Source organism: Pleurodeles waltl, chromosome 3_1 (assembly GCF_031143425.1).
Source record: "Pleurodeles waltl isolate 20211129_DDA chromosome 3_1, aPleWal1.hap1.20221129, whole genome shotgun sequence".
NCBI lineage: Eukaryota > Metazoa > Chordata > Amphibia > Caudata > Salamandridae > Pleurodeles > Pleurodeles waltl.
In genome coordinates, this window is record NC_090440.1 from 272046326 (window position 1) to 272073013 (window position 26688).

The 26688-nt window shown below is 47.5% G+C and overlaps 1 protein-coding gene across 1 annotated transcript in view; it reads right to left on the reverse strand.

The window, feature by feature from the left end:
• LRRC49 (leucine rich repeat containing 49) overlaps positions 1–26688 on the reverse strand; it is a 447480-nt gene that overhangs the window by 312363 nt on the left and 108429 nt on the right. Inside the window, exon 7 of the mRNA XM_069222363.1 lies at positions 24815–24881. Coding sequence (XP_069078464.1) covers positions 24815–24881 — 67 coding nt within the window. The remainder of the gene's footprint in view (positions 1–24814; positions 24882–26688) is intronic.

The following is a 26688-nucleotide window of genomic DNA, read 5'->3' on the forward strand; positions in this document are numbered from 1 at the left end:
ATGGACAACTGAGGGTCGGTATGCGGGGATAGGGACAGCAAAGGAGATGGAGAAGCAAGAATGTCCACAGAAGACGAGCAGGTGGGTGGAAGCAAGAATCTCAATTGTGGGAGTAAGGGTGTTGGGAGAAACACAGAGGTGAGAACGAGGAACATGAAATAAAAAAGGGAGGCAGATGGAAAACACATGTACTCTTGTCGAGTTCTTAACCAAAAAGAAAAAAATTGAACCTTAAAAGGGAGCAGTGGAAAGACACAAGTAATTGGTCCATGCTCCAGAGGAGGGACAAAACCAGAAGAGGAAGGAAATCTCACAGAAACTAATGAATAAGAACCAATGAGAGTGACAATAAAGGCAACTACTGGAAAGCAAATGGTGGGCAACAAGCCCACTGTATGCTAACGATATGCTCAACAGACAGTATTAGGCGAGATCCAAAAAGCAAAATGCCTGCATAAAATCAATCTCCACTTCTTGGATTTAATTCAAGCAAATTAATTTGACAGGGTAGAGGATTGTTAGTAGAAATGAACATATCAAGTGACTGATGATTTATTTTGTAGGCAGAGCCAGAGTTAAACCTGACTTCTTCATGCTGGATCTTAGTTTAATATGTTGCTACTTGCACACTAGCCAGGGCAAGATATTGGGCCTTGTTGAAAATGACCATCTTTGCATGGTATTCCACCAGATTTTTTGCCTTATTCCGTTGAACCTCTTTTTGCTGGCTATCGGTCTCTGCACTCTTTACTCGTGCTAACCAGTGATAAAGTGCTTGGGCTCTCCCTTTTAAACAAGATAAAGTCAGCATATACCTAATGAGCACATTTAATTTACTTATGAGTCCCTAAAGAACAAGTTACTTACCTTCGGTAACACTTTTTCTGGTGCCCAAGTTGCTGCCTTGCAAATATCCACCACCGGAACCCCTCTAGCCAGGGCCGAAGTGGCGGACGTAGCCCTCGTGGAATGGGCTCTAATACCCTCAGGGAGAACCTTCTTTGCCAACGAGTAGCAAACCTTGATACAAATAATGACTCACCTGGAGATCGTTCCTTTATGGACCGCTCTGCCCTTCCTCTTTCCAATATGTCCCACGAACAGCTGGTCTTCCAAGCGAAAGTCTTTCGTCCTCTCAATATAAAAACTGAGAGTCCTTCTGGGGTCCAAACGATGGAGCCTCTCTTCCTGCTTCGACGGGTGAGGAGGAGGGTAGAAAGATGGAAGGGTAATGGTCTACCCCATATGAAAAGGAGTGACAACTTTAGGTAGGAAAGCCGCCCTGGTTTTCTGAACCACTTTATCAGGAAAGAATAAAGTAAAGGGAGGTTTTACAGAAAGGGCCTGAAGCTCACCAACATGCCTAGCCGAAGTTATAGCTATCAGAAAAACCGTCTTAAGAGCTAGAAACGTTAGCGGGCAAGAATGCATGGGTTCGAACGGTGACCTCATTAAAAAAGTTCAAACAAGATTCAGATCCCACTAAGGTATAAGAAAAGGAACAGGAGGAAATTTATTAGTTAAACCCTTTAAGAACCTAATAACAATAGGTGATTTAAACAAGGCGGGCTGATCTGGAAGACAAAGAAAGGCTGACAGTGCCGCCAAATAGCCCTTAATAGTAGCAACTGCACAACCCTTCTGTGCTAAAGCTAATGCAAACAACAGAACATCGGACCGATGGGCCCTCAAAGGATCAATTTGCTTCTCTCCACACCAAGCCACGAATTTTGCCACCTGCCGGCATAAACAGTCTTAGTGGAGTGTCGCCTGGCCGATAAAATAACATCCACTACCTCTGGTGGGAGAGAGAAAGAACTCAGATTTCCCCCTTCAATCTCCAGGCATGAGGGTGCAGGCTCTGGAGGTGGGGGTGTAGAACCTGCCCCTACAACTGCGAGAGGAGATCTGCCCTGAGAGGGAGACGGAGCGGAGGGCACAGTGAGAGTTGGAGAAGGTCCGTGTACCACACCATTCTTGGCCAATCCAGGGCTATTAAAATGACCTGAGCCAGATTTTGGCAAATCTTCCTCAGAACCCAAGGAATCAAGGGTATGGGGGGGGACACACATAAAGCAACTGGTCGTACCAAGACATCTGAAACGCGTCCCCCAAAGCTCCTTGCACCGGATTCTGAGGCTGGAGAATTACGGGCAGTGTACATTCTCCTGAGTGGGAAACAGATCTATCCTTGGAGAACCCCACATCTGAAAGATGTGAAGGACCAGATCCGGATGGAAAAGCCACTCGTGATCGGCTGAGAAATGTCGACTGAGAGTGTCCGCATGTACGTTGAGCACTCTGGCCAGATGATTCGCTACCAAGCAAATCCGATGGTCCTGAAGCCAGGACCAGAGACGCAGAGCCTCTCTGCAGAGAAGGTACGGCCCCACTCCTCCCTGCTTGTTTATATACCACCTCGCTGTAGTGTTGTCCGTCAGGACCTGAACTGACTGACGCGAAGGGACGGGAGGAAGGCCTTGAGAGCCAGACATATCGCCCGCAACTCTAACAGATCGATATGAAAAGTCTGTTCCACTGGAGACCAATGGCCCTTGATATCCAGGTCCCCCAGATGAGCTCCCCACGCTAGAGTGGAAGCATCCGTCATGACCGTGGCCACCGGAGGCAGCAGTGAAAACGGCCTTCCTTGAGAAAGAAGGTTGCCGTCCACAGCCCACCATCGTAGATCCGCTGCAGCGTCTCTGGAGATCGTTATCAACTCCTCAAGATCCCCTCTGTGTTGAAACCACTGCTTGCGGAGGCACCAATGGAGCGCCCTCATGTGCCTACGTGCATGAGTGACCAACAGAATGCAACAAGTGAACAGACCGAGCAGGCGTAGGACCTTGAGAACTGGAACAACTGCTCCATTTTGAAACATTGGAATCAACGCCTGGATGTCCAGAATCCGCTGAGGTGGAGGATAGGCCCGATTCAATGTTGTATCCAGTACTGCCCCTATGAACAGGAGGCGCTGAGAGGGCTCCAGGTGAGACTTGGGCACTTTTACCGAAAAACCTAGACTGAACAAAGACTGAGTTGTCATCTGCAAGTGATGCAGCACGAGCTCTAGAGACTTGGCTTTGATCAACCAATCGTCCAGGTAAGGGAGTACCGATATTCCCTTCCTTCTGGGACTTGCTGCAACCACGCCATCGCCTTCGTGAAGACTCGAGGTGCTGAAGTAAGACCAAACGGAAGGACCGCAAACTGGTAGTGTTGCGACCACACCACAAACCGGAGATACTTCCTGTGCGACTTGAGTATAGGGATATGAAAGTAAGCATCCTGCAAGTCGACAGACACCATCCAATCCCCTCTGTTCAACGCCAGAAGTACCTGTGCTAGAGTCAGCATCTTGAATTTCTCCTGTTTGAGGAACCAATTCAAAATCCTCAGGTCCAGGATTGGTCTCAATCGACCATCCTTCTTGGGAATCAGGAAATATCTTGAATAACAACCCTGACCCCTTTCCTGCTCTGGAACCAACTCCACTGCACCTTTTGATAACAGGATTTGAACTTCCTGCTGCAACAATAGGAGATGATCTTCTGAACAACTGGTGCAGACCGTCTAGTACAAGAGGCTTGAACAACTAGACTCTCCGGGGTAGGATGTTTCGACAAGAATCCCAGATCTCCAGGAGCCACCCTATACCTCCTTGCCACAGATCTGTTGACAGCTGGGGATGACACAGCCTTCCTCCATACCTCTAAGATAGGCTCCGTAAGAGCATCATTAAACGGAAGCAATGGATCCGCCAAAGTCGAAGAAGGATGCAGGATCTCAGTTAGGATATTTGTTTTGACCTCTGCAGCAGGCAACGGAAGATCCCAAAAATTTGCCGCCTTCCTGACCACAGTATGGAAAGAGGCAGCCTCCTCCGTAAACTCCCCTGGTGAAGAAAGGTCCCATTCCGTGGAAGTGTCTAGCCCACTGGCTGAGTCGAGTCCTTGATATTCCCCCAAGGGCTCCACAATCTCTCCTTCTTCCAGCAACTGCCTTTGGTACTCCTGTTCCTCCAAAAGTCTTAAAGACTTTCTGCGTGACCTCAGCCTGACCTCTAACCTTGGTGTTGACATAGAATTAGGCGACGTTGATGACACCTGCTTCAGAACTGAAAGGCACGGACCAGGAGAAGAAGGCTGACTACGGTCAAATCCGGAGCAATCCGGCCCGGAGCGGATCCCATCAGCGCTGTGGTCACCTGAGGCTCCGTCATTGGCGTTGAATGAAAGGGTGATGACATTGGCGCCGCAGGTCTAAAAGGCAACATCATCGGCGCGCACCCTCAGCCGGATAGAAGGGCATAAACGGTGCCACCTTGTAAGGAGCCAGGGAGCCCAACGTAAATGCTAAAGGACCCGTGGGACCAGCCGGTGCACAAGCAGGGGCCATAGCATTAAACATAGAAAACATGGCACTTAAAAATACTTCCGGATCCGCTCCCCGAGCCGGGAATGCAGGATACCGCTGGTCTCCATGCTGCACTTGCACCGGTTGAGCATCCGAATCTTGCGCCGCAGGTGACAAGCGAGGACTCTCTGGAGGCGCGGCCACCTCGAACACCGACGGCGCCGGAGAAGCCTGAGGGCTTTGAGGTTGTGGAGTCACAGTCGGACTAACCTCCCACGTCGCACAGAGCCATCTAGATGGAGAACTGGACCTTGAACAGTTCTGAGCCGAACGACACCGAGAGTCATGACGATGTCGCCTCTTTTTCTTTTTCGACGAACTGTGAGAAGACGACCTGTGATGGCTCTTATGTCCTTTTTTCGCCTTTGACAAAAAGAGTTTGGCTTCTCTCTCCTTTACAGCCTTTGGATTCATGCTCTGGCAGGATACACACTCCTCAACGTCATGCTCAAACACCAAAGACAATCAACATGAGGGTCAGTGACCCACATGCAACCCCCGCACTCTCGACAAGGCTTAAATCCCGACTTCCTAGGAGGAAACATTGTAACCAGAAACAAGATTGTAACCAGAAACAAGATGGAACACCTTCAACAGTAGCGAGAGCTAGGAGAAAACCGTTAGCGTTGATGGCACGGAAAAAAGGGAACTGACGTCAGCACGCCGGCGAGGACCTCTTATTGGCACAGTGACGTCAGACGGAGTCGGGTGGAGCCGTGCAATTGTGACGTCCTCGTCGACGTGGAGAGCTGGGAAGAAGATTTTCCGTCAGATGCTGGCGCAAGGGAGAATTCATATGGTGAGGACTCCACAGGTAGTTGTATCCATCAGAAATATGGTGTGACATGTACCCAAGGCCTGTACATTAAATGCCACCAGCAGGCTGCAGCACTCATTGTGCTGCAAACTAAATTGGCACTGTAAAACATGTCTTCAATCCTTCCAATGCAGTTTTAAACTGCCTTTTCGGCATAACAAAATAAAACTTTGAACAGGCCTAACCCTTCCTTTTTAATGTTTATGACTAATGCTTAGCAGTAACCCCTAAGGTAGGTTCTAAATGTCCATGTGGCAGGGTACAATGTATTAAAAAAGGAAAGGCACGTATGATAATGGCAAACGTGCCTGCAGTGAAAAACCTCCAAAGATATTTCTCACTGAGGCAAGGCTGGCTGACCCATAGGAAAACACTGGGTTACAACTTATAATGCTTAACTTCAGTTTGGGAGTAGCTAGAAAAATGGTTGAAGCAATTTGATAGAAATTCAGAATCCAAACTTACTGATCATGTTTGATTTTATAATACTATTTTGAAAATTACACTTTTAGAAAGTTGTCATTTTCCTGCCTAAGCCAAAAGTGACTTTTCTACAAGTGTCCAATGCCAACTGACTGCTGATGGCTCCCCTGTGATAAGATGTGACTTGCTCCTAGACAGTGGAAAAAGGGCTTTGGATGTGTGTGGAGAGGTGTTTTCCATCCTCGCCAAGGTGGCCTGGGAGCTGTGCCCTGCCCCATACAGAGCTTCAAAGGATGCCTACCCTGTCACTGGCAGATGTAGCTCACACCTAGACCTCCCTCCCTTTTGTCTTGCTAATCAGCTTGGCTCCAAAACAAGTATGGGGGGGGCTGCCCCAGAATTGGGTTGGTGTGATCACAAGGGGGAGTTTGCCCATATCATAGCCTCATCAAAGGGAGCAATGACAAGGGGAAGAACGATTCCATGTTGGACTTAGGTAGATAGGTGCACTTTGGCATAGTTTACAGTAAATCACACATGATGAGCTACAAAAGTGGGTACAGACACCCCTGGTAATTATTACCCCATTGGTTTGGAGTGGCCAGGACTTTTCCCCCACCCACAAGGTGTCTATAGGCATAAATGTGACATCCCCCTTACTCTACTCAGAATACTGCTGGACCAGTGAAGAAACAGAAAAAGGACTGACCTGCTGTCTGAAGAATCCGAAGGAAGACTGAACATGCTTGCCTTGAAACTAGGACACTAAAGGTGACTCCAGCTGACCTCACATTTGAGCTACAGGGACACCACAATTTCCAGAGGCGCCTTTTCCTGCAACTGCTGAGCTGACCAGTACTAAATGAACCTGCCCTGGACCCTTCTGCTGGCCTCTGTTGCAGTGAGTTCTAACCCCTCTCTCTAGGCCCTGGACCCTTGGCTGGTGTTGAGTGTACTCTTCCCCCTGTCCCCAAACTCCAAGAAGTGGGACTTTGCAACTTTTTGCCTGGGGCAGCGACATAGACCAAGATCACCATCATTGACGTAAAATCACAGGTCGGCCTCAGGTTGCTGGTTTACTCTGATGAAAGAGATCTATCTTCCAGATTTTTTTTTAAGTCCGAACATAGAGAGCTTTATCATGACCAACGCAGACCAGCAACCATTCGATACTGAGGCCTTTCTGGACACAGAGTTTGGTGTTCGCCCTCTCAGAGCCTTCATCGATGAAGGGACCATGCCCCACTCTTCAGCACCCGGCTGTCGCCAAGCCCACATTTAGACACAGCTTGCCCCACTGATGTTTCCTTAATAACCACTTTTCCTCCACAAAAGTTTCTATTTCTGAAGGTATCATTTTCACCGGTGAGAACCTGGTGCATGTAACAGATTGGCGATCCATTGTGGTTGGGCTTAACTTTTGACTTTGACCCAGCCAAACTCATCTCGACCACCACATTTGGTGGTGTGTGTTTTTTTATGCTACTTTTAAATTCAGATTTTAAAAAGCTTATCTCTGGTTCTACTTATTAGATTTTTGTCATTTGGGGGCATTTTATTTATTAAAATATTCTCTATTTTTCTAAATTGGTTGGGGATTTTTCTTAAGTGGAGTTTCAACTTTATTGCTGCTTGAGTGCTGCATAAATACTTTGCACGTTGTCTCTGAGTTAAACCTGACCACTTTCTGCCAAGCCACCAGAGGTTTCAGCACAGGTTAATGACTTTGGTGGCTCACCACGATAAAGACTGTGATCATTATTTTAAATGAACTGTCACCCCTGTCAAGTAATACTCCAATTTCTTACACTGGCGTTGAGCGGTGAGATCCAGTACTTGTGCTTTTGCACTGCCACTCACTAATTTATCTAAAACCAAAAAAATCTATGTATAATCTGAAATCAAAATCTATTTTCAAATTCCCTTTTATTTTTAATTGGGCATTTTTTTTTCCTTTTTCCTATATTTTACTCCTGTCCTCCTATTTTGCACCTGTGATTTTATTTTTGGGGATCTCAGCAACACTGAAGGCATCACTGTGGCAGAGCTTAAGAAGTTGTGTAAGGAGAAGCTAGCAAAAGGCTTGAAGAAACTGGAATACCAGATAGCACTATGATTCTGGAAGATGATGGGCAAAATGTGATGATGCAAATAAGGAAGGAAGAGAATAACCTTTAAATGCTCTTAGAGCCAGAGGATGGCCCACAGGAGTAAGGTTCACTGTCAGGCTCAGGAGCAGTGTACCCTTCCACAACCTTCCTGGCCCCTGAAGAGTTACAGGACAGGCAGAAAGAGGTCTGAGGCTGCAACTGGCCACTCTAGCCATGGAATGGAAAAAGCTGGCCCGGGAGGAAAAGATAACGTTGTTGGCTCTTGAGGTCAGCCAAAAAGAACTGGACCTGAAAGCCAAGTAGATCAAAGAGTCCAGTGAAGATAGTGGTAGCGACAGAGACGCCTAGAGAAGGTAAACGGTTCCACATCCTCCAGGACCTGATGCCTAGCTTTGTGGTTGGGATGACAATGACCATGACAAGTGGTTTGAGGCCTATGAGACAGCTCTGCGCATGTACAGAGTTCGAAATGAGGATTGGAAGCTAGTCTCTTAGAGCATACGCCAGTCATTAGGAGGGATACCCTAATGACTACAGATAAAGATGACAGGATGATGTATGCCCCCATGAAAGCAGTCCTTGTTGTTAAGTTTGGTATAAACTCAGGGAAATACTGCTTGAAGTTTAGGGGCAGCTAGAAACAGTCTCATCAGTCCATGGTAGATTTTGTGGATTACTCTAGTAAGGCACTAGATGGTTGGGTAAGAGCAGTTTAGTGAGTGACTAGGACGGGGTGTGCAATTTATTCATGAGAGAGTACATGCTCTGTAACTGCTTGTAGAGCTGTGCCAACATCAGAGACCTTCTAAAGGAGGCTGAGTTCTGGGTTAGTACCAGAGTGTCAAAGAAGATTCCTGGGGAGGAGGGGGCTCAAAAATATCCCCACCACTAGAAGGAGGGGGTAAAAGGGAAACCCAAAAGGAGTTCTCTATAGGCCATCAAAAGAGTTCCAAGTAGAAGGAATGTCCTGAGTAGAACAAGGATGTGTTTAATGGGAAGAAGTCCCTATGCTATTTCCAGCCTAAATGCCATGAATGTTACCAGTATGTGCACATTAAAGGGGTGCCATCTATCTCCACAGGAAGCAGCTCTTCACTGGGGGGCATACCTCAGTTATGGCCTGTGGAGTGCTGGGGGAGGAAGTTGCCCCAGTTAGGTTTGAGGTGAGTGCAGAGGTTTACGCTAATGTCCCTGGGTGACAAGGAGATGGTACCGAAGGCTCACATTCCAGATATTACTAAAATGTATAGGCAGTGGGTCACCACTAATGGGCACCGGATGGAGGGTCTGAGAGACACAGGAGCCAGTATGACTACCAGGTTATGACAGCAGACAAACAAGTAAGCCACTTATCAGTATCTTTGGTTCCCTTTGAATGGAGGAGGGGTCTCAGGTTCCTTGATGGCAGCTGTGAATCTGGCCAAGCCTGTTTTCTTCGTTAGGAAATGACCAAGAGTCCATCATCTGGAAAGAGGTCCCACTTGGAGATGCTGGGTTTGCCTAGTGGTTGGCTTGATTACACGCTCCATGGAAGCCCGACAGGGGAGTCAGAAGGACATGTAATCTGAAAAGATATACCAGAAGCTTGCCAAGAAGAGGAATGTCAAGGGGCATGGGAAACCCCACAAAAATCTGCATGGTCCGGAAGGAGGCTGACCTGAGGGTGACACCCCAGAACCTACATGGAAAGACACTGCTACCTTGTGAAACTTAACTGAGTTAGGAGGGCGGCAAAGTTAAAGGGGGCCATCCCAGGCACAATCCTCCAAGGCATCGAAGGAGCGCCCTACTCTTGAGGTGTACAGCGCAGGCCTATGCCTAGGCAGCTAGTGCCACCTCTGGTGATCACCTCATTTATTGCAGGAATATTCCTATATAATGAGTCTTATATCCCTGAACCTAGCTCAACCCCTGTGTTGGTAGGCTCCCAGTGCTACCAGGCTGAGATATGACTGATGTAGGTAGATGAACTGTGTAAAATGAAAATGTGGTTTACGGGATACCTCCTTAACAAGCTGGAGCACCCAGGACCAAAGTATGCCTGTTAGCAGTTGCAGGAGGTCAGCAGTTCATCTGGTCTGGGCCCTAGCGGTCGCTCCCAGAAGGAGTTCAATGAGGTGTACAAAACAGAGCTAGCGACCCGTGTGCAGCCACATGATAAAAGTGCATGCACTGTTGGTGATTGGGGTGGTTCGATACACACCCCGTTTGAGTCCCCAGGTAGTGGGAATCGCATGTTGTATTGCATGATACATCATAAGTGTCCATGATGTTCGGGAAGGACATGAGGGCTCAGTCATGAAAAAAGTCCAAGTGAGAAATTTTCACCTCCTTCCAACGCATCAAGTCAAAGCTCCAAGCCACCTCTCGGAGCTCTGGTAGCTGTCATATCAAATCAAATCAAATCAAATCAAATCAAATCATTAACATTTATAAAGCGCGCTACTCACCCGTGCGGGTCTCAAGGCGCTAGCGGGAAGGGGGTGGTTACTGCTGCTCGAAAAGCCAGGTTTTGAGGAGTCTCCGGAATGCGGAGTGGTCCTGGGTGGTCCTGAGGCTGGCGGGGAGTGTGATCCAGGTCTTGGCTGCCAGGAAGGAGAAGGACCTCCCACCCGCCGTGGAGCGGCGGATGCGAGGGACGGCAGCGAGCGCGAGGCCAGAGGAACGGAGGAGACGGGTGGGGGCGTAGAAGCTGAGGCGACGGTTGAGGTATTCCGGTCCCTTGTTGTGGAGGGCTTTGTGTGCGTGGGTGAGAAGTCGGAAGGTGATCCTTTTGCTGACTGCGAGCCAATGCAGGAGTCTCAGGTGTGCGGAGATGTGGCTGTTGCGGGGTACGTCGAGGATGAGGCGGGCCGAGGCGTTTTGAATACGTTGCAGGTGTTTTTGGAGTTTGGCGGTGGTCCCAGCATAGAGGGTGTTGCCGTAGTCCAGGCGGCTCGTGACGAGGGCGTGGGTCACGGTTTTTCTAGTGTTGGCGGGGATCCAGCGGAAGATCTTGCGGAGCATGCGGAGGGTGAGGAAGCAGGCGGAGGACACGGCGTTGACTTGCTTGGTCATGGTGAGAAGAGGGTCCAAGATGAAGCCGAGGTTGCGGGCGTGGTCTGTGGGGGTCGGTGCGGTGCCGAGGGCCGTCGGCCACCAGGAGTCGTCCCAAGCGGACGGGGTGTTGCCGAGGATGAGGACTTCCGTTTTGTCAGAGTTCAGCTTTAGGCGGCTGAGCCTCATCCAATCTGCGACGTCCTTCATGCCCTCTTGTAGGTTGGTCTTGGCGCTGGCGGGGTCCTTGGTGAGGGAGAGTATAAGTTGGGTGTCGTCGGCGTAGGAGGTGATGATGATGTCGTGCTTGCGTACGATGTCGGCGAGGGGGCTCATGTAGACATTGAAGAGTGTCGGGCTGAGCGATGAGCCTTGAGGTACGCCACAGATGATCTCGGTGGGGTCTGAGCGAAACGGTGGGAGGTAAACTCTTTGAGATCGGTTTGAGAGGAAGGAGACGATCCAGTCCAGGGCCTGGCCTTGGATCCCGGTGGAGTGGAGGCGGGTAATTAGGGTGCGGTGACAGACGGTGTCGAAGGCAGCCGAGAGGTCGAGGAGGATGAGGGCGACTGTTTCACCGTTGTCCATCAGGGTTCTGATGTCGTCTGTGACTGAGATGAGGGCGGTTTCAGTGCTGTGGTTGGTTCGGAATCCGGTTTGTGAAGGGTCGAGCAGGTTGTTGTCTTCCAGGAAGGCGGTCAGCTGTTTGTTGACGGTCTTCTCTATTACCTTGGCGGGGAAGGGGAGGAGCGAGATGGGGCGGATGTTTTTCAGGTCGCTCGGGTCAGCCGTAGGTTTCTTTAGTAGGGCGTTGACTTCGGCGTGTTTCCAGCATTCAGGGAAGGTAGCAGAAGAAAACGAAGAGTTGATGACGGCCTGGAGGTGCGGGCGATGATGTCGTCGGCTTTATTGAAGATGAAGTGAGGGCAGGGGTCCGATGGGGCGCCGGAGTGGATAGAGTTCATGGTGGTTTTGGTTTCTTCGGTGTTGATGTGGGTCCAGTCGTTGAGGGTGATGGTCGGGGGTGTGGGTTCGGTGATGCTTGGTTGGGTCTGGTGTCCGAAGCTGTCGTTGAGGTCGCAGATCTTGCGATGGAAGAAGGTGGCGAGGGAGTTGCACAAGTCTTGTGAGAGCGTGACGGCGTTGGCGTTGGGGTTGGAGAACTCTTTGACGATGCTAAAAAGTTCTCTGCTGTTGTGGCTGTTTTTGTCCAGTCTGTCTGTGAAAAAGTTCCTTTTGGCAGCGCAGATCAGGTGGTGGTGTTCGAGGGTTGCGTTTTTGAGGGCGGTCATGTTGTCGGCGGTGTGGTACTTGCGCCAGGCCTTCTCGAGGGCGCGACAAGTTTTCTTCGATTCTTTGAGGGTGTCAGAGAACCAGAGAGGTTTTTTGGTGATGGCCTGTTGATGCGTGCGTCTGAGAGGAGCAAGGTTGTCTGCGCAGTTGGAGATCCAGTTCGAGAGGCTGAGGGCTGCGTCGTTGGGGTCGATGGTGAGGGTGGGTTTGTTGACGGCGAGTGCAGAGAAGAGTTGCTCTTTGGGGATTTTGTTCCACTGTCGACGAGGGATGGGTTGGGTGCGGAGGTGGCGAGTCTCGCGTCGGAATGTGAAATGGACACAGCTGTGGTCGGTCCAGTGTAGAGCGGAGGTGTGGCTAAAGAAGACGTGTTTGCTGGCGAAGAAGATAGGGTCAAGCGTGTGTCCGGCGATGTGGGTGGCGGTGTTCACCAGTTGCTTGAGGCCGAGGTTGGCGAGGTTGTCGAGCAGGGCGGTGGTGTTTGGGTCGTTGTTTTGTTCCAGATGGAAGTTGAGGTCGCCTAGGAGGATGTAGTCCGGCGAGGCGACGGCGTGCGGGGAGATGAAGTCGGCGATGGAGTCGCTGAAAGGGGCGCGCGGTCCGGGGGGACGGTAGAGGGATCCTCGGAGGGTGGTCTTGGGGTCGGTGCGAATCTGAAAATGCAGATGTTCGGCGGCGAGAGGGGTGTCTTCGGTGGAGGTGGTGACGCTGATGGAGTCTTTGAAGACGATGGCGATACCTCCTCCTACTTGGTTGGTGCGGTCTTTTCTGGAGATCTTGTAGCCTTCGGGGATGGCAGTGGCGATGTCTAGGGCCGAAGAGGCGTTCATCTAGGTCTCCGTGATGAAGGCGACGTCCGGTGCTGTGGAGTCCAGGAGGTCCCAGAGTTCAACGGTGTGCTTGTGGACAGAACGAGCGTTGACCAGGATGCACTTGAGGTGGTTGATGGCGCGTGGGCTGGTGGTCGTGGTAGTTGCATGGTGGAAGATGCGTTTGCAGGAGTTGCAGGCGAAGGGTCCATGGGTGCGTTTGGGGTGAGCTTGGAAGCAGGTGTTGGAGCGCCCTGGGTTGAGGGCGTGGAGGGTGGTGGGGTCGTAGTGGATCAGCGGGGCTTGGGAGAGCTGAGGACCAGGGGTCGTGGCGCTGGGCGCGGGCCAGGCGCGGACGGGCGTAGACGGGCTTGCCTCTGGCGCGCCATCGGCGTGCCCGCTGCGGCCGCCATAAGAGGGAGGGGGGGAGGGGTCAGCTGGGGGCGAATGGGAGCTGGGGGGCAGGGGCGTGCAGGAGGTCGCGGCGGGAAAGCGCGAGGGAGGGGGGGGGACAGGTAGAGTGAGAAGAGCCGGGGGAGGGGGTTTAAGGGCAGAGGGGGGTGAGTGTTAGGAGGTTTAGGAGATTAGGGAGAGAGATAGGAGTAGGGTTGGGAAGATAGGGGAGGGGGGTTGTAGAGGTGGGTGAGGGTGAGAGGTAGAGTGAGAGGGTAGGAAGATAGGTAACAGAGGGGGTGGCGGGAAGGGGGGAGAGATAGAGAAATAGATAGATGGAGAAATAGGTGGAGAGATAGAAAAATAGGTAGATAGGAGGAGGTGGTGAGTGAGGGAGTTAGATAGTGAGATAGAGAGATAGGTAGATAGGAGGAGTGAGGGAGGCAGATAGCGAACGGGGTAGATAGGGGTGATAGAGAGGGGGAGGCGAGTGAGGGAGGGGGATGAGGCAGGAGCAGGAGGGCAGGCGCGGGAAGAAACAGAAGACAGAGGACGGAGAAAGCAGAAGAACAGAAGACAGAAGACAGAAGAGCAGAAGACAGAAGAACAGAAGAACAGAAGACGAAGGGGCAGAAGACAGAGGATCACAGAAGAAGAGGGGTTAGAGAGAAGTATAGAACATGGGGACCCCTGTCATGTACATATCTCTGCCAGCAGAAACAAGCCACCATCATCTGATGAGTCTCCGGTTGTGGGTGGACTCTGAGGGTCCAACAACCACATATATAACTGGGTCCCCCCAAGAATCTTGCTGACAGTAGTCCCTTCCGGGCAAACGGCCGTGCCTAACCAACGCAAAGGCCACTGCTGCTATGGCGCTATATAGAACAATTCATACTTAAGAGAACCCCCTTCAAGCAGAGGTCACTGAAGTATGAAGAGTGCCACCTGTCGCCTTCCCACTCCCCATAACAGTTCCAGCAAAGTGCTGTGTAACTCCGGTAAGAATTGCCTGTTGAGCAAGAGTGGCAGTGCAACAAAGAAGTATAGGAGATGGGTTAAAATGAGCATTTTAGATATTGCCACCCGTCCCAGTGGGGACAGCGGCAGTGAAAAAGGGAAAGAGAAAGGAAGGGATTTGCGGGCCGTGCACAGCGTCCTGTCTGCAATACCCTCCTTGAGGTCCTGATCTGCATAGTATATCTAGACACCCAGGTGCCTGAATGTGTCATAGCACCATTTGAGCCTTAATCCAGGCAACAGGTCCGGGTGGAATAGGCACAACCTGGTCCATTTCACTCTGAGGCCTGACGCAGTTCTGAATTATTCCAATACCACTATCAGAACCGGGAGTAAGGAAGCAGTGTCCCATAAAAAAAAAGTGCAATATCCACATAGAGTGATACAATATGGTTCTCACCTTGTGCCAGTATTCCCCGCTGCTGTGCATGCAACTGCAGGTGACAAGCCATGGGCTTCAAGGCAAGGGCAAATATCAGTGGGGATAAAGGACAGCCCTGTCTGGTGCCTCTCTGTATGGCAAAACTGTCCAAAATCAGCTGACCCATTCAGACTTGCCCCTTTGGGCTCTACATAAGGCGTGCAGCCAGCTGATGTATCCAGGTCCTATGCCCATGCTTTCTAAGGTTGCCAATCAGTAGTCCTACCACACGGTATCAAACACTTTCTCTATATCAAGCAATACCAGGGCTTCTCCTTGGGTCTTAGCAGGGGTAGCTTTTATCAGGTGTTGTAGTCGGCGAATATTTAGGAAGATACTGCGTTTGGGTATGAATCCGGATTCTTCCTCATATACTAGTGTTGCAACTATGGGGAGTAGCCTATTAGGTAGCACCTTCACCAATATCATAGAGTCTAAATTTAAAACAGACAGCCGGCGGTACGAACAGACATTGAGGGGATCATGGCTCAATTTTGGAAGGACCACAACAAGCGATTCACAAAGCGAGTCCGGTGTGCGCTAAAGGTGACATAATACTTGATCGGTAGACCATCTGTTCCTGGCGTTTTATTCCAGGCAATTTGAGCAATGGCTGTCAGTATGTCTTCAATTTGGAAAGGCTCATCTAGGGCAGCTCGCCGTAGTGAGGTCAGTCCTCAGGAATCCCAGCACCCTATCAAGGGATGGTGTACCTTCAGCTGTATATAGGGTCTGATAATACTCTTGGAAGGCAGAGCTGATGGCAAATCCTCAAAGTAAATCATCCTCCAGTTTTGGTGTCAACTCTGGTCCTCGAGGTGTCTTCTCCATCGATTCTCTTGTGTCTGAGCCAGTGCCTGAGGTATGGTTCTGCTGCAGTGTTTCAAAAGGGTTCTCGCCATGGAGCAGTGCCTCTGCTAGTACATATGCTTGTTCCCTGGCCACGTGGTCTTGGGTGGAGCGATCTCTGTCTCCCTTCACCTCCTCCACCGGGGTCAGGGTGTCAGCCACTCACCGGCTGCCTGGTAGTCAGCGGGGGAGCGCGCCAATCCTTTAGCTGGAGTCAGGTTCACACATCTTCAGAGGACAATAAAAAGTGGGAAGTCTTGCCATCAGTCACTTTAAGTTTAGCAGGAAAGCATACTTCAGTTGTAGTTCCAGGAGCTGTCGTTTGATTACAGTATAGGAATTACAAAAACATTAGACTTCCCTGGTGAAGTCTGAGTAGGCAGTAATAACACCTCCTTCAAACCGCCAAGGACCTTTTGTCCTGAACAGCTAAAGTATTAATTCCCTGTCCCTATAGTTCAGGAGGCGAGCAACTACTATTCTGGGGGGGCCCTGACAGTGGCGGTCTGCCCAGTCTGCCGTGTGCTTGCTCCATGCTCGCACCCTCAAACCTTTCCGGGAACTCCAAGAAGTGAACGTTGTTATGTCTTTAGATGCCTTACACATCTTCTGCCCTATGCTGGAGGGAGGCCACCTCCTCTTTCATATCTTTAATTTGAGTTTGGAGATCTTGTATTGTGGGCAGCATGGATGTCAAGGAGGACTCAACCTCGTCCACTCGTTCCGTCAGTTTCTGGTGGTGCGACCAAGTAGGTTCACATCTAGGGAGAGTGTCAATTTTAGATTCCAATGTGGTTTTAGTGTCTAGGATGGCATGCAGCACTTTTTCAAATTGGACAATGTGGCTTTGTAGGGTGGCATCCAGATGGCTCAGAACAACCAGATTGTGGCAGACCTGTATTATCACTGGGGCCCAAGGCCAAGTTCTTTGTAGGCTTGGGTTTCACCATCATGTTCCTATTAATTTATGGTCTCTGTAGTTACTGTGAGGGGTCCTTTCAGTGCTCAGGTCCTCCAGTAGATCCAATACCCACCAATGAGTCTCAGCACTATAAATGACAGCCTCTCATTCCCCCATGTAGCTTCAGGCCGGCACCTGTTGGGCAGCTGCAGTCCCAGCCACAGGGGTAAGCAACATCAAATGGGTTGGGACAAACAGGATCAAAATGTGCCACTGGGTGCCAGGGCAGAGTGCTCCAACCAGGCTCTCATTACCCCTCAGGGTTGCATCCTCTACAGCTTCAGGGATTAGACATGAAGACCTAACATGTCCCACCCCACTCCCATCAGGTGCTGGCAGGAGCCCTAGTTATTCAATTGGGTCCCCCGGTTTGGCATTCTGGTCCAGCGTTCTGTTGCAGGGTCTTTTGCAGTGCAGGCCACAGGACATCTGGAGCCTCAGGCGAGTCCCTCTCAATGCCGTCGTCCCACACGACACAGCCATGTAGGTCTTCTATCGGTGGAAGCCCTCCAACGGTCAGGCCGTAGTAGGCCTCAGCAGGTACTGGGAAAGAGGCAGGCAGCATTCCAGGGTGCCACGGGGTATGATGCAGCCTTCCCCAGGTCTCTCTGCGCCCAGCCACTAGAAGTCCCAGATCAGGTTTGGATTCTGGGATAGCCAGGGTGGCGTGGTTCTCTCCGCAGCTGTGAAATGTAGGAAACAGTTGCACAGCTCCTCTGCCAGGAGGGCCGCAATAGGCCACAGCAAAGAGTGGGTAGGAGGCAGTCAGAGCTCTGGGCTGCAGGCTGTCACGTGGTGTGACCTGACCTCCCTCTGACTTCCTCACACCCGGACACTAGGTACCTCAAATCCTTGCCACAGGCTACGCTTACCAGAGCAGCGCTGCCAGAATGCCAGTCTCTGCCTCACTCCACAGGCATTTCTCGAGCACAACACTGCTAGGGATCCATTCTCGGGCACCTCCACTTGAAGGCAGCTTGTTATAGCACGTCCAATGCAGCTGCTGTCTTGACCACGCCCCCCAAATCTTTTCTTATCAAAATTTCCCTTTCACATCAGCCTCTCTCATTTTTCACTGCCATGTTTCCCATTTTCTCCTCCACCCTCACGTCTTCAATCTCTCCATCTTTTGTCACCCTTTTGTCATGCAGTTTCATCTGAGAAACTATCACTTTTAACTCTCCCTTTCTCCCACCCAGGTCGACTTAGCCTCTTTATTGGTCATCATGTCTGTCAGCGTCCAATTCACATTCACCAGTACATTTTCTGGTCTTATCTGCATCTATGTGACTCCTTATTTTCCCATTTTTCTTACCTCAATCTTTGTTTCTAATTCTCTTACTTTCAGGTCTCTCAGTTTTACTCTGACCTCTACATCACATGCTACACATCTACTGGATCTGCTTACTCTGCCTATGATAGCCTCTAACTGCTTTATCTTGGATTCATTTTTCAATTTGTCGTTTCCCACCTCCATATAAGTAAAAATGTCACACCTACAACTTTGTATTACTACTAGCACTATCAGTTTCAAAATTATCTTTTCCTTCTCTATTTATCCTCTTATAGTCTCAACTCAATTTCTCTTAGTAACTCAACCATGCTGAGAGTTAACTAGGAGTTGTAGGGGCCCAGAGGAAGACACAGTGTTAAAACACTGTAAGGTGGCAAGATGCAGGACATCACCCTCAGCACACGACTGGGTGTCAGTGGCCTGAACTGCGCTGGTGCTTTGATGGATATAATTACTCGATGTTTCCCAAATGGCAAGAAGTGCTGGATGGGAAGGCCTGGGGCTGGATAGCAGAGTACTGCACTTGGAAAAAGAAGTCAAACATGGGATTAATCTTTCTTTAATTAGCTGACACCGTGGGTTAGTAGAAAAGGACACGGTGGAGTCTTAGAAGTGCTCTTTCCAAAATAAAGGTCTGATCAGGATCCAGTCTGAGATTCCATACCCAAGATGAAGTTCATCCTTTTCTTGTGATGTCACTTCCTGTCTGAATAATATATAAAGGAGCCATTAAAGAGTGAAGGATGCATTGCAATGCATTTGTTTCCTTGTTTTAGTTGCCTCCATTTCCCACATGCATCTTTTATTTCCCCTGAGTTTTGTTTCTTTGCAGCTGAATTTCCCTGTGGACTTTCTTCTGGATTTCTTGCTTGCCTTGTTTGTCTTTCCCTGAGGTTCAGGAAAGCTTGGTGCCTAGCTTGTGTACATCTGTATTAATCTCAAACCTCCAATCAACATCTATAAGGAGGTTTGAAACTGTTCTGAATTTTCCTCCTGGGTAGGACCCTCTCGAAGAGAGCATTTGCCACTTTTCACATGTGTATCTAAGTGCACGGAAGAACTGTAGCTACTAGCAAAAGACACCCTTTCCTGGAGCAAGAAGGAAACATAACAGACAACCTCAGTATTCCAACCCTGACACCCAGATCCCTTCTTAATTCCCTATATTCCTCCCAGGATTGTTTATTCACTTTTCCCTATTAACTCTCTCTTCTAGTCTCACTGTCACAGCAACATTGAAAATATTTTCGCTGCCATTCACAAAGGGGAAGGGGTCCCATAGGGACCCCTTCCCGTTTGCGAATGGGTTAGCACCAGTTTGAAACTGGTGGTAACTGTGATTGTTTAGCAACCGCACACCCCTTCCTAATTCCGAATCGCAAAACCCAAAATGTGATTCGGTAACTAGTTACAGAATCGCAGTTTGAGCTTTGTACATCCCAAATAGCATTTTTTCAAGTCGCAAACGGACCGATTCGCCGTTTGCAACTTGAAAAATGCTTTGTACATCTGGCCACTTAGTCTGTACCACTAAGCAAGCCCTAATAACATGAACAGTGTCCCAGTTCTCTACTTTTCAACAATCCTTGCTTGTTGGCTCCAATTTCCTATCAAATCAAATCAAATCATTAACATTTATAAAGCGCGCTACTCACCCGTGCGGGTCTCAAGGCGCTACAAAGTATCCTCTATGGTCTTTCGATTTCAGGTTGCATCCTGTTTCAGTGAAGTAATGCCCCTTCTGCTTCCTCCCTTTAAAATCCCTCTCCTAGCATGTCATGCAATGTACATGCTTGTTAGTATAGACCGCACACATTTCTGTTTACACTGTATGTGTGGAATGCATAACAAGTGTATTTTGCAGGGCCCACACCCACCCCTGATGAATCTCTTTGCACTAATGACAGATAAAGCATATTTATTGTGATCCAACTCAATGGTACTCACTCTATAAACTTCAAGGATGAAATGCTGAATGAACTCGCCAGGATTTGAACCTTTGACTATAAGGTCAACACACATGTCCCTGGAGTGGAAGCATCCATTCAATGAACACCCAGACCCGGCACTCCACTTCGGAAAAGTTAGATAATACAAACACCTCCAATAAATAATTAAATTAAAGAAGTATTTAACAACTCTGTCATGTGATAGTGGTATGTTTGTGTTTGACTTCTTGTAAGTTGAATATGATGTAATCTTTGTTTTCCTTTGCAGTTTTCTAATGAAGCACATGGATCTTTCAGTGTTTTCTCTACAACTGCTGAACATGTTTGTGGAGACTTGATTGTAGCTGGGTTAGTCTATAATCTGTGGAAAAATGTGAAATAATTTTTGTATGCAATACATAGTTGCTCTCTTGCACTAATGCTAATGACATACATGTTTTTACTTATTTTCTGATTTTGCAAAGCATGGAAATACCCAAGAGGGTGTTCTGGTGCTAGGATTCTGTTGGAGGGAGCAGAAGAACAAACAGGACAAAAAGGCAGGTTTTGAGGGACTTCCAGCTAATCAAGTGGTTTTCACATGGATCAAAAAACAAGAGGTTATTTGTTCCAAACTGTAGCAGCATGCAGAGAGAAAGGAATGATCACCTCAAGGGCCCTATTGTCTTTAAGAAGTGAAAATAGTCTTATCTACTTGTAATTTCCATGGAACACACCCAGTTTTCCTAGTTATGCTGGTTTAGTATTAGAGGAATTTGCAACAGCAAAATAAATTATTGTGGTACATATGTAGTTCTCCTGAATGAACTTTCAAATTCACTCACTTCACAATTAGTATTGCATTATATTGTAGGATTTGTATAATGGCCATACATGGCCTAAATGGATTAAAAGAGAAGCTTTAGTAGGCTTTTCAATGGGAAAGACAACCAGGAAACAAACTGCCTGCAATGTGCTCCTATTCTTACATGACCACCCTAGAACTGGGGGTCAAATCATAAGAATACTGAAACTCTAGGGGCAAAGCAGCAGGGCTTGCATTCAACTGCAACAAGTCCATAAAGGTGCTTCTGGGAAGGAAAGCTGATGTAGTAAACTGGCACTCTAGCCTTCAGGTCCAGGCACACAATCTCAATTACTAGTGGATATACATAGCATTCACCCACAGTTAGTGCGATATCTCAACATAACTCCTTTAATAGGTAAAATTAGCCAAGAGTCACACAGATGTTGACCCTTTCCCTGTCGACACAAGGCAGGATCACACTACTGGAAATGATCACTCTCCCCAGGCACTTGTACATCTTGCAACACTTTGCAAAATCATGGAACAGGGATTTTTATGTGAGGAAAAATGGCCTACAGTCTCATTTGTGACATGTGTACACACAGTATATGAAGGATGTGTGGAAATGGAGTACATCTATTTATATTACTCAGCGGGTCACCTTATCACCATTAATGACTGGCTATTTGGAGACAGAGATAACCTGGCACATCAAGTGAAGACTGACTTATTTCACAACACCGGCCCCCTTAACTATCTATACAAGGCCAAAATTCTTGCATTCAGTCCTGAGGTCATGATACTGAAAATCAGTTCTCGAAATAAAGCACTGAAGCAAATTCGCTGGCACACAAAACCCACCCAGGAAAACCAAACCCCTTGTAGCTAGGATATTGGTTTCCATCGTCTACCACATCTCGAGCATTTAAAGGCTGGGACTACACTGGGATTTTCAACCATTTCAGGTTGTTTGGAAACCTGAGTGTGGAAACTGAGTTACTGGTTGGAGGGGGGGTGTACCTCTAAGTAAGCAGACACCACAATCTCATTCAGGGTGAAACGCAAGCAAACTCCAAATTATCCTTTGTTTAATCTTTTGGTAGCTTGCCATACAAGCAGTCAGGCTAAACTTAGAGGTAATTTGTAAAGAATTTATGCAGCACTTCAAATAAAGTGAAAAAACAACACAAGGAAAATCCCACACCAATTTAGAAAACAAGAGTAAAATGTGATAAAATATTTAAGATCAAAATGACAAAAAGTCAATAAGCAGAAATGGAGATATGCAATTTTAAAGATTTAAGTGAAAATAGTGCTTAGAAGCACAAAGTGCCAACTTTGGTTATCTGATTCCGCCAGACTGGGACAAAGTAACAAGTTCAGGCCAACCACAGTGGTGTGCATGCCGGATACAGAGACCAACTTAGGCCAGCTGATTAAAATACCCTGAATTCCGTTTTGCGGAGCATTATTAGGAGGATGCATCATGCAGCAGTGATTTTGAGGATGCTGCAGTGCCCTGCGAAGCCCTGCGTCGAAAATGTATTTCCAAATTAAGCTGCAGGGCTGCCATGCGGAGTCATGCTTCATCATTAAGGATGTCATCGACAAGGGACATGTGATATGAAGGCATGCTTCAAGGATGCATCATGTAGCAATGGTTCTGTGGAGACTGCGAGCTGTGATCCGAGGTTCTGCATCGGAGATATGTTGCGCTGCAGCAGCTCCGAATCGGCTGTGAAGTGACATGTCACGCTGTGCAGGTTCTGCACAAAGGATCACAGCTGGGTTGGTAGAGCACCTTCAAGGCCCACTTCTAAGGGTCCAGGACTGGGGTGGCACTAGTTGGGTGGTAGGAATCCCAGCAGACAGAGTCCAGGTGCGGGATTCAAGGTAGTTGGAGCATTTCTGTCCCTTTGGCTCTGATCAGGAGGCCAGCCAACTAGCCCTTGGAGTCAATCCGGTTGTCCTTGGTTCAAGATGAAGGTCCAGTCCTAACACGAAGCTGCAGGGCAGCATAGTAGCAGTCCTTCTTGCAGAGCAGCACAGCAGTCCCCCTGAGTCTTCCACAGGGCCAGAGGTGCACTGAAGAGTTGGGTCTGGTGATCCACTGTGTATACCTGGTGCCCACTTTGAAGTAGAAGGTTCTGGAGGTATCCACTCCCAGGGATGTTTGTGAATTCCTGCCTCCCTGCCCTGGCCCCAGCTTGTCTGGGGTCACAAAAGACTAGTGTCAAATACTTTGTGAGTGTGCTCAGGCAGAGGCTTTGTAATCTGCAAGTGCGGTAGATGACAGCTCCTCCCCCTCAACAAGTCAGAGATGGCCCATCTTGCCAACCCCTATTTCCTCTTTGTCTCACTGTCTGGGAGCAATACACAAAGACCAACTGTTGACTACGTCTGGCTGGGACCCAGAATACAAGCTGCAGGCACTAAATAGTTAGGACAAGAAAATGCCTAATCTCTAAAAGTGCCATTTTCAGAATTGTGACTTAAAGTCAAACTTTACCATTAAAAAGGGTTTTAAATTGCAATTCATTAGACACTAAACTCGGGATTCCAACCTGCTCCCAGTTGAAAGTTACCACTATTAAATTTAATAAGGGAACCAATGCGAACAGATGGAAGAGGTACGCCTCACAGTAGTTAAAAACAAATTTAGGAGTTTTTCACTACCAGGACACGTACAAGTTAAAGGTACGTGTCCAGCGTTTTAAATACACTGCACCCTGCCCTCTGGGCTGTATAGGGCCTACCCTAGAGGTGACCTATATGTATTAAAAGGGAAGGTTTGGGACTGGCAAGAGGGGTATCTTGTCAGGGCAAAATGGAAGTTTAAAACTGCACACAAGCTGCAACGGCAGGCCTGAGTCAAGTTTAGCAGCTACTTAGGTGGGTGGCTCAATCAGTGCTGCAGGCCCAACAGTAGCATTTAATTTATAGGCCCTGGGTACAGGCAGTACCTCTTTAATAGGGACTGAAAAGCAAATTAAATGTGCTAACTCAGGGTAAACCAATTTCACCATGTTTGAAAGAGAGTACACAGAGTTTTAGCACTGGTTAGCAGTGGTAAAGTGTGCAGTCCTAAAGCCAACAAAAAACAGGCTGGGAAAACGGGAGAGTGAAGGCAAAAAGTTCAGGGATGACACTTTAGAAAGTGCCAAGTCCAACCCTGAGGAATGATTATATAATGCACAAGTCACAATTCTTTGTATTCCTTCAATTAAGGCACATGATGGAGCCACTCAGGAAGCAAATTGAGGCACTCCCAGAGTTCAATCCACTAGAAGCTAAATTGAGAGTATAATCCCTGAGTAAGGGTGGCATATCTCAGATCGACTGCATATAAGTGGTCAACATCCCGGACCCCAAGGTTACCTTGCATACTAGCTGGAAGAATGACTTAGGCACGATGGAAGATGGTGAATGGACAGTCACTCATAACTTGACAATTGCAGGCCACCTTCACCTCATCCAATTTAGTTACCTTCACAGAATATAATATACCCTGGAGTGGTTGTAGAGGATTGGTACTGGAATATTCCCAAACTGTATCTGATGTCAGGATACGAGGGGGACCTGAATGCATGTTATATGGGACTGCCTCATTAACCAGTCCTACTGGTAACAATTTCAACAATCCCTGGCAGCAGCAGTAGAGAAACCATTAGAAATCACACCCACACTGGCATTATTGAGCATCATGGAGGAGATGGGAGGCAATGAAAGCAACCGCGCATTCATAGGCATTGAATACGCAATTACAAAAAGAGGTATAGAAAAGAGGTGGTGCTCTAGAGCCCCCCTCCTTTTTTTTTTTTCCTTCTCTCTCTCTCTCCTTCCCTACATTTAATGTTCAAATGGCCCCTCATCAGTTGAAACCCTAGACATTTCTCTGTTTCAGACAATGTTGTTTGACTATGGTCATTCGCCATATACACTCAATCTACACTCCTGGCTTACCCACATGGAGCTCTGGACATGAAGGGTAGACAATATAGAATCACCTAGAATCCACTTGGGATGCAAGTAGTCGCAATTTGCGCTTATGGGACATCACAGGGTAAAATTAGTTTATATTTACCAAATATTACAAGCAGAATTAACCCAGAGTATGATATATGTCTACATGCATTGTCAATATTGCTGTAATGTCTGCATTGCAGTTTGTAAATCAGTAACACTTTTGTGAAAAATAAGAAAAGTACAAATGGTTACTAACTTCAGTTTACCTGATTTCCATGAAGATCCAATACATCAAGTTTTTCTAGCTTCTCAAGATTTGTGATTTTCCTTATTCTAAACGTAAATATATTTTGAAATTATTTTATATTTTAAAGTCATGTGAACAAGATACATTACTTGTCATCGTCAATAGAACTCAGTTGGCTTTGTAGTCTTCAGTTAGGGGCCAAACATTGGAGTAACAAGTCATTTATCTAGGCAAATGATTTTCAAACTTGAGGATGCAAACTCCACATAAAATGCCCAACTACAAATAATTGCAAATGTTAAAATAATATGAACCATGATTTTATTATTATGTCATATATATCAGACACATATTTTTTGTACTTTTAGGAATACTTCATAAACATAATCTTTAATGACGCCTACTTAAAATATTATTTTTACCAGATGGATCGCAAAATGTAATTCATGCTTCTTCTACGAATCAAATGAACGTACTATTTTAGGAAGTACTGTCCCTATTTTGACACCAATACTGTTATCTGATTTGCAGTATTTGATCCCAAGTTGATACACTGGGAAAGCGCACACCATTGATATGCTGCCACACATGCAGACAAGCCCACACCCACATAGGATCAAATCACACTCCTCTGGTGCACTTGGTAACAAGGAAAATATTTTTATATCAACTACAGAAAGGTCTTGTTTTTGTTTAAGACATTGCTATTTAAGACATAGGTACGTATTAGGCAGCAACCTTCTTAGCAGAAAAGTGTTAAAGTGTTCTCAAAACCATTTTACAAGATCATTGAGTCTTTGCATGTGAGTGTGTAAATCCATCACAAGTGCCACTATTTACCTCACAATTAGAATAAGAGATCTCCCAATACCAAGGAACAAGAACCACCACCCGTTTCGGGACGAAAAAATGTAAAAAAGCACAAAAAAATATATATAGTTGCTTTTCCTTCTTTATTTCCATTTTTCATTTATATTATTCCTCTCCAGGGGGACTCTACCAAAAAGTAACAGAATAAAAAAGGTAGGTCCACTTTCATCAGTGATTGCACCTACCTGAAATAATCTTTTAGGTCTAGGTCCTTATGGGAAGCCCTGAAGAATGCCCAAGACCAGGTTAGGCTAAACAATAATGGGCAGAAACACGTTGACAGGCAATATTCATAGGGATAAAAGTGGACATTATATCCACTAAAACCCTGTGGTCAACGTCTAGTTGGAGTTGTTTTAATAACATCAGGGATACCATTTTAATAAAAGGACACTTTAGTGGTCTATCTCTAGGTATTTTTAAGTTTGCATCTGGACCTGAACTTCCAGGCAAGTTAGAAAATATCGAAGAACTCCCTCAAGATAGCCCCACTTGAAGCTGAGTCTGCCCTGGTAGTATCATCTTACCAGAGTGGGACAAGGTGGCCAAGGATGAAGCATGTCACATTACGTGAGTGAGCCCACCTTGTCCAAATCTTTGGGATCCCCGGGATTCCCAGAATAGGAAGGGTTAGAAAAGAAGAGATTCCTTCAAAAGAAACAAACTCTAGGTCACAAACTTAGGAGTGCCATGCAATAGATGTGTGAGTGATAGAAGTTGAGGCTAGCATGGCAAACGTTTACGCCTCGGCCTTCCCCCTTTCTGTCTAATATAATGAGGATTTTCTCAGCCAGGTAGTAGGGTTTCTTTTTCTGGTAGACCTATATATAAAGCAACTGGTGTGAAAGTGATGCAGCTTTGGAGGGGGAGCCAGTGTTGTTCCTTCAGTCTTGGAAGGATGAGGTCGAACTTCCTCAGGTATTTGACATGACAGCATGGGTAGGCCAATGTGGTGTTGGGAAGGCCACTTAGCCAACTGTTACCTCCCTCTTGATGAGAGAGGACTAAATGACTTATTTAAAG